Source organism: Opisthocomus hoazin, chromosome Z, assembly GCF_030867145.1.
Source record: "Opisthocomus hoazin isolate bOpiHoa1 chromosome Z, bOpiHoa1.hap1, whole genome shotgun sequence".
In the NCBI taxonomy this organism is placed as follows: Eukaryota; Metazoa; Chordata; class Aves; order Opisthocomiformes; family Opisthocomidae; genus Opisthocomus; species Opisthocomus hoazin.
In genome coordinates, this window is record NC_134454.1 from 75,758,858 (window position 1) to 75,771,234 (window position 12,377).

General features: G+C 42.1%; 1 protein-coding gene across 3 annotated transcripts in view; it reads right to left on the bottom strand.

Moving 5' to 3' along the window:
* EGFLAM (EGF like, fibronectin type III and laminin G domains) overlaps positions 1 to 12,377 on the bottom strand; it is a 107,938-nt gene that overhangs the window by 46,556 nt on the left and 49,005 nt on the right. For all 3 annotated transcript variants that reach the window (XM_075410915.1, XM_075410913.1, XM_075410914.1), the window contains exons 2-6: positions 11,047 to 11,156; positions 8,978 to 9,061; positions 7,302 to 7,328; positions 3,190 to 3,307; positions 2,804 to 2,939 (exon numbers count right to left, since the gene is read on the bottom strand). In XM_075410915.1, coding sequence (XP_075267030.1) covers positions 2,804 to 2,939; positions 3,190 to 3,307; positions 7,302 to 7,328; positions 8,978 to 9,061; positions 11,047 to 11,085 — 404 coding nt within the window. In that variant the 5' untranslated portion in view covers positions 11,086 to 11,156. The remainder of the gene's footprint in view (positions 1 to 2,803; positions 2,940 to 3,189; positions 3,308 to 7,301; positions 7,329 to 8,977; positions 9,062 to 11,046; positions 11,157 to 12,377) is intronic.

Genomic DNA, 12,377 nt, shown 5'->3' on the forward strand with positions numbered 1-12,377 from the left:
CCTTTTAGAGGATACACTGCTGAAACACTTGTGGTTCTGTAGATGCTAGCTGACTACAAAAATTTGGATAAGCTAGTCTGCAAGCTTAGAAGATTGGGTAGGCATTCAACAGATTAAAAATTTGAGTATTCGAGTGAAAATATCCTAGACATTTTAGAGAATTTTTTTTTATAGTATCTTTAAGAAAAACACTGAAACTAGTATGTTTAAGTCCAGGGTCTGACTTTAGATGCTTTCATAAGAATGCTATTTGTCATGAAATGTTTCTCATCATAAACCAACAGACTAATTACACTGAGTCTGCAAGCTTTCACAGACCCCATTGGCTATTTTGGGTTTGCCATGTTGTTTTACACATTCCCTATGAACTGTGCAGTGAGCAGTGGGACCTACATTCACCCACCTGATTTTCAGCATCTAGCCAAGTTGGGATTTCCTTAGCATACTCTTATAGTCAACAGCAGAACAGAGTGAGTCAGCCCAAGTCATCCTGCGTCTGAAACTGCCTCCAGCCGTCCATGGCCTACAGTGAACCAAAAGGTCCCAAGGGAAACCCATGAAAGTGCCTAAATAACAGCCCACATTTAGACCCCAAGTAGAAACAGACTGCAGGTTAGCTTTGGTTCTGATTAGGTTCTGGTAATGCAAACAATTCATGTACTGAATTTTCATGAGGTTTTTTAATCCCAAATATCACAGCTGAGCAAATCAAAAGAGTGTTTTTCCATCATCTCAGTCTCCTAGCATCATTTTTATAGGGTTAAAGTCACAAAGTTAGTTCTAAGGGGACTGAAATTATTTAAATAATGTCATAGATTCTAGATATTTGTGCTGCACCCAAGAGAAATCACAGATTTCCATAAGAAAGTCATTAATTTTGCAAAAGCACACAATAATATGTATTTCTTTGACAGAAGAGGAATTAATTCTAAATTTATTTACACTGTTTTGTTTTGTTTTTACACTAGTTTAATTTAACAGCTTTAACTCATGTTAGTACATTTTATAGTAATTATATGCAGCAAAAGACAATGAAGCTTGAAGTTAAATCTTTACCTCTAACTGCCATCAGGGCTTATGGTTCATTGAACTTTCTCCAAACATACAATCAAGCTTCCAAGTCTAAGAGAGCATAATCCCAAAATTAACAAATACACTTCCAGCTTAGCTCTAAACCTCAAGCTAAACAGCGTAATCAAAACATTGTGCTGTTAGCAAATTCTTTCCCAAAGTCTAAAACCAATGAAACACTGAAATTTCAATTACTCGCATCTTTCCACTGAAACAGTGAAGGCAGCTTTCCACTCCCTGGCTGAACAAAAACATTCAAGGGTGCACTTTCAGTGCATCAGATGGAGATGATGGTGCCCACTTCCTCTTCCATTAGCAGGCCCCTGGTGCTGTGAAGAGGTGTACATAAGCCTGCAGGCTCCACTTCTGGCAAAAGCACAGAGGTGACAGAAGTGCAGTCAATCACAATCCAACAAAATCCCTTCCCCATCCACTGAGAAAATGAGAGAGAAGAGACGGCAAGAAGAGGAAGGCTCCGATAATGACTATGTTTGAAAAACAGACATCGGGCAAATTTCATGGTAATGCTACAGCAGAGTTTACATGATGGCCATAATGTATCTTCAGCCCTCCCAGCGCAATGAACATTGGATGGCTTCCCACTAAATGTGGGGCACTGTGATTCAAACACAAAGAGCAATGTAAGTTCGCAAGTAGGCATTCAGCCTGGGAACCTTTTCATTGTATCAGTGTCTTCTCGATAGAAACCGTACTTTGAACACTGAAAACCAATACTTCTTTCTGTCTGTTCTAACAACAACTTTTCTTTTAAAAAACAAATGTGTTTTTCTGAAGAATGATTTTTTGACCTTTAGAGCTCAGAGCAGTTGAAGCAGCAATTCTCTCTTCTTATCCAGGAGTCTCAACTAAAACCTGTCATCAAGTGTTCACCCAAAGGATTAAACTTCCAAAGGTTGAATTTTGCATTCAGCGTAAGGTTAAACACAGGGGCAAGCAAACGAAAATAAATAGCTTTGTATGCAGATATTAGCTTACACAAGCATATGAACAGTCAGGTATGAATACTTGTTTGTACATGCAGATACAACCACCTCCTCCCAACCTTTCCTATGCATCTTACAAAAGCAACTTGATTGGCAACTTTTCACAGTTCAGTTCTATTGCTGAAAATTTCAGAAAGTTCCACATAAAAGAAGAAAAAAAACCCCACCAACACCCTAACTTTCCCAAAAAAATCTACACAGAAAGGCCAGTATTCTATGTAAACCTGATCAGCATTAGGATAACAAAGCAGGTCTGAGTCCTGCAAGCTCAAGACCCAAAAGACTGCTGTCAGATAAAACTGCCCGACATACTGAGTTTGCAGTCCCCAGATTATTCCCTACAGCAGCCCAGGGTACTCCTACTCAGGGGAACTGCTCCAGCGCACACTCTTTTGTCAGCATGGTTTGACAGTGTTTGATGACAGGAGAAACTTACAACTTCATACACCCAGGCCTTTATTAGAGGGAACAGATCAAATTATAGACTTTATTTTCTTCAATCAGAAGGTATGACTCATTGGTGATTTTATAACAAATTAGATTATTTCTGGTTTTGTCTTTAAATTTTCATGGTAATTCAACACACATCAAGAAGAAAACTAAGTGTACTATACACAGTAAGTAAATAAATCATAAGAAGAATCTATAGGCAGTTTAACAATGTAGTTTAGGTAAAAAAAACCTGTAGTGCACAAACACTGAAATTCAGACTCCACTGGCAAACTTGCCTGATGAACTCCACCGTGTAGTATTGGATGGGAGAACTTCCTTCGCTCACTCCGGGCTTCCAGGATAATGCAACTTCTGAATCAGAAACGACCACGATCTGGGGCTGATAAGGCGGTGCAGGGGGCATGCACTTATCTAAGCCAGAAGAAGTGCAAAGGAATTGTATCAGAGAAGTGGATGGGCTAACCCACACCCAACACCCACAGACCTGGCAATCAAATTTAGAGATTTCTCCCTTTACCAGTTGCCCCACCTTTGTGGAAAAGTAATAGTAAAGTATTACTATACGATACTGCACATGACAGAGATTTAGGTGTGAGTGACCTGCTGTGTTACAGACCTCTGCCCTGCCAGTTTTGCAACAGAAAGCCATGTATACAGTTACCTTGGGATAAGGTTGTCACGTCTCTGGGCATGCTGGGTCGTCCTTTTCCTGCCCAGCCATATGCTCCAACGCTAACACGGTGTGGAGTGCCTGGCTTTAGATCACCTATAACAACCTCCTACCAGAGTCAAAAGAATACAAGACAAGAACATTGTGAAAGCTCTTCCATGTAACCGGGGGCAGGGCTGTTAGCTGGGATTTGGAGACCTTGCACGACATTTTCCATGTAACCTCCCAGGAGGATTGTCCCCAGCCCAGTTCAGAAGAAACAAACACAAACAGCACCACGTGTTTCCTCTCAAGCTGCAGCTTCGCCCTGGGGGAAATCCACAGGGATGACCTGGACCCGTTTCTCAGCATAACTCACAAGGTTGCAGATCGTTTGCATTCTCTGTCCCGCTTTTTTGCTGGTGAAGTCAAAGTCACGTACTATTCCCTCCCTTGAGCCAATTTCTGGCATTCAGTATCCGTCTGGTGCATCTTCTTTTTTTTTGTTTTGTTTTTCTTTTAAATCCAGAGGCTGTAGAAGCTCCTCAGAATGAAGCAAGTCGCTGCAGTGTGAACTGATGATCTTTAATTTCTCATAGAGACCAGTCCTATCACCTCTTACAATTTTCCTAGCCTAGCTATCAGCCTTGACCTGAAATAAGCATTTCCCTTGCTTGTCTTTCTGCCACAAACACAGAAAGATTAACCCACAGACAACTAAGGGAGCTGATGCTAACCTCCAGGTGAAGAGCTTGTGCTGCTAAATGCTGTTCAGAGGAGTCTGCTCCAATCTCCTAGAAATTAGCAAACCTCACCAAAAAATTACTTTATATCACTGGCTAGCACACATAGCATGGGTCAGCTTCAGACACTTCTTTAATGGAGCATGTGTATGTGTGCACATAAATTTAGTATTCTTTACCTGCAGCCAATCTGTAGAGAGACGCAATTCCCAGATCTACAAGTTTTGACAGCATATACAGGTAAACAGAAACATCAGGTTCTACACCACAGACTGTTTTCATGTGAAAAAAAGCACTTATAAAAAACTCTTTTACACAGATTTTTCTTCTGTTTTTCATTCTCTGATATTAAAAACATTATTCACAGTGCATGTGAAAATGCAGAAATCTCCTTTCTCCACATACTGGAATAGACTTTAAATCTGCATTTCCAGTTGCAGTAAAACAGTAAACAATCCCAAAATTTTATTAACTGCTAAATTTCCTTATGACGGTCTTCTGGACAAACTCTCCCTCTCTATTCTTTGGGGAACTTGTATTATTACTACAATATTGTTCGGCAACACCCTGCCATCTGTCATTTCTCTAGCTGTGGTTTTGGAGCTCCATCACTGATTTCCTATTAACATGGACCACCTCACCATTATCCATTTTTTCCATTACTCACCCTTGATCTGCTTGAATGATCTGGATTCATCTGAGAGAGATGATAACAATGCTGGAAAAGCAACTGCCCAGAAAGAGTCAGCAAGAACACTCACACCGAAAGATTTCTCTCGATCTTTCAGTTTCTAGCAGCTAAAGTGACCAAGATCTTTAAAAATGTGATTTGAAAAGCCAGTTGCTGAAAATCCAGCACCTCCTCCCGATGACAATACTGATGATTCTGCTCCTGCCATTCCATCCTCCATGCTGTACATGCTGTCTGCCTGTACTTAAACTGCATTTGTTCCTGCCAGCATTCATCTTTATTACATTCATTCTTATGAGAAAAAATCTTCATTATGAGTTTTATTGCTTTCACACTATTCAGGAACTTGGCCTCTGCAGAGAGTGCGATATTGATGTACTTGCCTCATATTATTGCCTCCATACCCAAGTCTACAATAAACTGAAACGAACAAATCTCATTGACTGCAAGGCCAATCAAGATCAAAAGCTTGTATTTAGAAGAAGGTTCTTAAACTCAAATTTTCTCCATCTCAGGAGAGGCAGGGCAGCCTCACTGATAAGGAATTTCGGTGGTATATGGAAGAGTTTAGCTCCCCATCATTTCTGTAGTCTTTCTCTCCACTCAGATTGCCTCTATATTTTGAAGCATGATATCCAAAACTGGACACTACATTGCCAGTGAGGCTTTACTAGGCACCAACCACATTTTCTTGTCTTACACAAGACTCTTGCTAAAACCCTGCAAAATGACACTCAGTGTTTTCACCAGAATCTCACATCCTTGAGTGGAGTGAAGCAATGCAATGCCTTTTCTGTGTTAGAGGAGTCAGGTGTACATAGAAACCATATATCACTCCCTGCCTTGCCACACAGCTTGCTCTCCCTCCACGTCTGTTGAAACTGTTTGTGGCGCTGTGCAGTAAGCCGTCTCACAGGAACCTGGATTACAAATTATTTTCCAAATAAAACCTGCTTTCTGTTCTGTTTTGCTTTGTTTTAATCCAAAAAAACCACCAAACTCTGGATTACAGCGCAGCTGCAGAAACTGATCTGGCTTTAATGACATTTGATCCCCTGACAACTCCTTCCCTGCACTACTGGCCTCAGCTGGTCACTCTCAGGTTTGTACTGGCGTGTTTGGTGATTTGACAGGGAGCACTATTGCTCTCCAGGGCTCTGTGCCTGACCTAAAACCTCCCACCTTTAAAGCCTGCTTATTTTTCTTGTTTTTATCTTTTTTTAAATATTTGTGCTCAACTTCCTAAATATTATGCCCAGTAGAACAACTGCCTTATTAAATTGTACTGCATCTGCACTTCTCCTGGCTGTTCTCACTTCTGTGTTCTCTGTTATGAGATGACACAATACAACTATAATAACATTATCCACTTCGGTAACGCATAGGCACATGCAGGCACGCACACACAGAAACAGGCGACCCAGTTCAGCTCTTGCTACCACAGTCTCACACAGTGCAGCGAAGCCTCTGAGAAAGCAGCAGGGTCGTACCCAGCACCTGGAGAGAAGCCTTAGTGACGGAAACATGAACTATGCAGACTTGACCACAAAACTATTGCAGATTTCTGCTGAGTTTGGTATGAATATAACAGAAAGCATTTCAGCGAGAACACCACTTCCTGAGGATTAATGACAGCTGGGAGCTGATTAATCCCAGTCAGTCATACTTCTCTGCAAGTACCCTCAGAAGTGTTATTTTTATCAAGCAGAAGAAAAGGGCCCAGCATGGAACCTCAACTCTGAAATGCCATAATCCAGACTCAGCTCAGCTGGGACTGAACCAGATAGTCCTGGTTCAAACGCATCCTGAGTTCTCATCCGACATCAGCCTCCTACAGTCCAACCAAACTTCCCTTGATTCAGACCAGGAAAACTGTGTGAGATCCACCAACTTTGTGGGATTTCTTCATTCCTAGAACAGATCTCAGAGACAAAAGTTTGCAAGAGGTTGTTGATGTCAAAGATTTCAGTTAAATACTGAAATCGCTGCTCTTACCCTACCCAAACCCAAGCATCTCCTGCTTGCTTCCCCCCTCACAACAAGCCTGATCTGTTTACTGCTCATAGGAAGCAGTCTGGACAGAGTGCACGACTGGAAATAATTAATCTGAGTAATTCACCAGCTGCAAAGCCATCAAGAGAGCTGGTATTTCTTTCAGTCCTGTTTTATACTAGTAGTTAGTCTCCCACTCCTTCCTCCTGGGTGTGCCATTCCTGGCCTCTTACCTCGCTCCTCCTCCTCAGCTCTTGCTGGACCAGCTCAGCTTTCTTCCTCTCCATCTCCTCTCCCACTGCCAGACTTCTTTGTTCTTCCCTGTCACTCTGTGTCTGACTACCCATCTGTCCCTGTCCCCTGTAAGTCTTCACTGCCTGGATATAGCTCAATTTCATACAAATTTCCTCCAGAAAACAAGACATCCATAAATACTTATGATGACCAATAGCAAAGTTCATCCATTGCTAAAATGGTAGCTGCTATAGATACATGTGTCCAACTTCTTCACCTCTGGATTTTGAGCTTTAGCTACTATTTGCCATATCCTGACTACAATAGATCCTGTGTAAGTGCTAAGTAGAATCAACATTTCAGATCAACTTTTGTGTGTGAATCTGTGGAAAGACCAGGTCAGAAGTACTCGATTTCATTTTAAATCACAGCTGCAACCAAGTTGCATGTGAAGCAATACTTACAAAAATTGCTTGTCCTTCAAGTTGACCCTGAGAAAAAGCAAAATAAGACTTGTTAATGAAGTAACGTACTAAAAAGTGATGGCAAAACCGCATAAATAAAGGGTCAGGGAACTAAAACAAGGCCAATGCTGCAGCATATAGTAGTGTATGTGGCTGTTATTTATCTGTGTAAGTATTGGGATACAAACCCTGTTCTCCCAGTGAATAAGAATTACTGCTGTCAAGATTAATATAAGAAAACAATGTGCTGTTTGATCTTTGCTGGCACTACTAAGAAGAATGTTTTTTCAGGAAAAAAAGAAAGTGAAGAATACAGACATAAAGATCAGAAGGGAGACAATAATCCATAAATAAAGAAATAATGTATTGTGGCAACAGGATTCTTTCATTGCCATGATCCCAGAAACCTGCAGAAGTCAGGACTGGCAACCAGAGGAGCAGAAAACTGCAGGAAATCTGAGTGTCCTTCTCACTCACACTTCTCACGAGGAAGGTTTCTGAGCACTGCCCAGCAGGGATCAGGAAATATCAGTGAATGCGTATCATTGAACATCAGGTGGGGAGGCTGAAGGAAGAGGGGTAAGGAAATAATGAATAATGAAGACAACTAGAAGAGAAAGGAGGAAAAAAAGTCTGATACTCTGTGTGCACACATAAGCCTTTGATTTCTGTGCTGGTAACACTGCTGTCTCATGGACAGACTGCCCTTTGCAGAGAGTGGAATGAAAGCACTCCCCTCACAGCACCCAACCTGCAACACTCCTTCGCTCTCTGCCCACGCAGAGGCTGGAAAATCTCTGTTTCTTCCTTGCTGAACATTAAGAGCAGCTTCTCCACACTAAGGAAGCACCAGCACATTTCAAGAATACTCTTTAAAAGCAGACAGTACATAAACCATCCAGAAGCACGGAGGAATTAATTACTTTCATCTTGGCACTAATTGCTCAGCCATGCAGCAGAAGAGGATGGGCAGTGTTCATTTGTGAATGGAAAAGGAAGGGAAAATTGGACAGAAAAAGGGAAAGGGGAAAGAGGAAAGAGAAGGAGAGTGTGAAACAAAGCAAAATAAGAAAGAAAAGGAGCGATAAAAGGAAAAACAGAACTAAAGGAAAGGGGGGGAAATGGGAAGCTAGGAGGAAAAGTAGTGCTTTTAATAACAAAAACATCAGAAGCTGTGGGAATGTTCTGGGAGATGGACTTGCACAACTGCAACTAAAGAAGAACTATTAAACTTTAAATTCTGCATTTCAGGAGGTCACAGTCTCACACAGACATGAAAATACACTGAAAACCCTGTCTCCTTTAACTCACACACAGTGTCAGGCACTGCAATACACATACACTGACATTGCAACTCTGTGCTTAGAGTTGTGCATTTCCCCTTCCATGTATGGAAGTGCACAGAAAACGCTTATGCAAAATTAAAAGTTCTATTTTAGTATATGCCAAAGGTCAGTATCAGGAAGACGAAAGCAAGTCTCAACAAGGAGCAAAAGTGTATCATATTGATTAGATTACAGAAAAACATTGTGATTTCCTTTTGCTCAATACCCAGAGCAGATCTGGGGCTTGGATCCTCAGTGTAATTCACAAACCAGCAGCAACTAGACAGTTGCAAGTTCCCACTCGCAAGCTCTACTCCGGTGCTCCGGCTGTTGATGAAAACAAACACTTACCATGCTAAGCATATCCAAACTCAAGGGAACATCGTGTGAGAGCTGTTTAACTGCTTTGTCATCTTCAACCTCTGAGTAAAACACCTTCGGAAGAAGATATAGTCAAGCTGCTTAAAGCAGTAACACAATGCTTCAGAATTACTTAAAAACATGTGCATTTGTTATCACATTGTGGACAGCAGTTGAGCCTATGATCCTATACCTTTACAAAAGCATAAAAAGCTAAGGCCCTTTAACATTCCATTCATATTTGCCAGAAGTTGTCAGTAGGACCAAAGGACACCATCTTGCACTATATATGCTGAACTGAGGTGAAACACTGCCTAGCTTTCAGGTCAGACTCGAACTGACAGCTTTAATTGTGCATCATTTGCCCATGGTCAGCTTGGACAGCTGAAGATCTGTGGGACGGGTCTGCACAGATTAGGCATTTTACTTCATACAAGGAAGATACAGGCATTATACGATTATGTCATTATAAAAATTACTGTACCATCACTGTCTCTCCATGCCTTTTGTCATGTGCACAGAGACCCTGACATGCCTGAGGGCTGAAAGCTAACATGAAGTGAAGATGGTTTGGGTATAGCACTGTCATCAATGCTGTTTGTCATTGGTTTTACCACCATGTCACACATCAGCTCAAGGCTTAAACATAAACTGAGGCTTGGATGCCTGATGTACTGCATGAACAGTGAAAACTACTTAATGATTTGTGACTATAAAGTAACGCAACCGTTTCAAATATATCATGATCTACAGAAGAGCCACTTACTGGCCACACCCCTGTTTTCATGCAGAAGAATGGACCCCACTACACACAGAGCCCGGCTGAGGCAGGTTCTGGCCACAGCAAGTGCTTCTCAGTGTCCTAGATGACAAGCACTTTCATAACAGTAAAAACAACCCTGCAGCTGGGCTACATTAGTGTCATTTACAAGACTATAGTATGAAGTGGCGTGAGTACCAGAAATACATGTCAGGGCATCTTCTTACTTCTTTAGCATATGTTAATAATAAATATAGTCAGAAGTTTTCTGCTTCCCATTTCTTTACATAAAACTGAATTTTGGATTTTTTTTCTCAAAATTTCAAATCATTCTACAGAAAATGGGAACAAAAACAACTGCTATTTGTTTTTTATTAAAGGGGAAAACGATCAATTTTAATCAATATCTCACATCTTGGTGCTAATTCCCAGCTGACTAACTTCCATTTTGGGACTGTGTTTCATTGCCATGGAACACCTGTCAGAGCAATATCTAATACACGTGAATAAATGGCAGATTGGTGCTCACTGTTTTTCCGCTTGCACACTAAAACACAATACCCAGTTTAGGTTAGCCACTCCGTTTTGCCCAACAGGCAGAAGGTAATGTGGCAGAGGCTTGGAGGTGGTCAGAGCCTCCCCTACAAAACTGCTGGGTAAAGCAGGAAAATCACCTGACTTCTGTAAGGGAAATTCACCACAGAGGTAGGAGTGAATAAAAAAAAGTCTCTTTTGATATTTAAGGCTGTGGCTGGGCTCCCAGGGATGCTATGCAGTACAGTATCTATCAGTGGAAGAGAAACGAAACTGTCCTTGCCCTGTACTTGCTGCCACTCTGGGAAGGTTTAGAGGTGTAGTTTGGAAAAGCTATTCCTGCTAAAGCAATCCTCAGGCTGGAAGTACAAGTCAAAGGATCTGAACAGTGCTGAAATCACCATGGATCTCCCTTTACTTGCACAGTGTAATATTGACCTGCTCTGCTCTACTTTACTGTTTTATCAGCTGCAGAGAGCACCGAGATCCTAGCATGAAAATCACAACAGAAAAGCAATCCATATCCACTACAAGCCCTTGGCATCCAGCCCAAATTCCCATCATAGCCTGCTTCTGAAACATGAACGGCTTGTTTCTTAAGGTTACAGCTCAATCCATTCAAGCCCACTGTCCCCTGACCACGTTCTGGGCATAGCATGATCTGTTATGAGAGCAGGGTCTCCTGCTTGCTTCGCCATGCCACGTGCGTAGTCTGAGGCCATGCAGGGTATTGCAACCTCTACTAGCAGCACAGAGGATCACTTACCGTATATCCCGTGACGGTGCTTGCGTGTTGCTTTGGCATCCTCCATTGCACGCTGAACGCTGTGCAATTCAGTGAATCCAGAAGTATATCAAGAGGAGGCCCCAGCCTATCTGCTCAAAGCAAAATGACATTGAGTAAGAAGTCACAGGACACCAAAACTCTCATTTAGCCACCTGGCAGGTATGGCTTTGGAGAAGAACAGATGTGTGCTGCCCTTGTTCCAAACTGTCAAACATAGCCTACTACTCAGATTTGACTTGGGTGCACCCTTTCTCTCTCCAACTCTGCCCTCCAAGGCAGCAGTGGGACACCAGGAGAGAGGAGGCGAACGGGAACATCCCGTCTCTCAGTGGCAAGCAGCTGTTGACCAGCTCAGGATACCTCACGGACATCTTCAGCCCCCTCCTCACTGCAGCCCCTGCCCCGGCTTCACATCCAACAGCAACACCCTGGTGTGAGGAAAACCAAACCACAACCAAAACATGCCTACTCTTCAGCCTTTTGCTGCTTTGGCACAGGCCAAGAGACCCTCTTCATGGGCCACTGAGAGATGTCCCAGTCACCACTAGCCTCTTCAAACTCAATTCCTTCATGACATCTATGGATGGGAAGGGCAATGATGTAAATAAGGAGCAAGTTTAGCCTGATGAGAATAGCACAAAGGACCCCTCGCTTCCCACCTGCCCCTCTCCAGACGCAGGTTACGGCAATGGGATCTCTTGCCACCACGCTTTCAATGCTGCCACGATCAACCCCGTTTCTCACCACCTACAGTGGTAGGAGGGCATTTTTATACAGTTATACTGGTCTCACAGAACCTATCTGTCTCCTTCTCCTCTCATGGTACGGGTTGGCGTTTCAGTACAATCAATGGTTAATTCAATTACTGTGAATAAGAAAGGCTGGAGAAGAAGGAAACCCTGAGATCCACATCTCTAGCAACATGTTGGCAACTGCATTTACTGTCTGAGAAAGGGGCAGGCAGAGGACCATGTCTGCACCGTAACCCTAGCAAGGTTATTAACAGAACTTCTCTGTACCACCATCATGCATGCTCTTGAAACCAAACCCACCTAATAACTGCAACAGAGAACTGATTCAGACACTTTAACAACTTTGTTTTTTTCAAGGCAACATTTTACTATACTTATTTTTCAGCATGCCCTTACCTATGAAAATTTTAAGTAAAGGCTAAGAAAACATTTTTTACTCTTTTTTTCCACTAGCTCTGACAAAATATCAAGCAAAAACAAGCTACTGTAAAGGTCATTTTTAGATGTGAAGAAAGCTTACATCAGATTTACACTTGTCACTTCCACCAACATATTTGA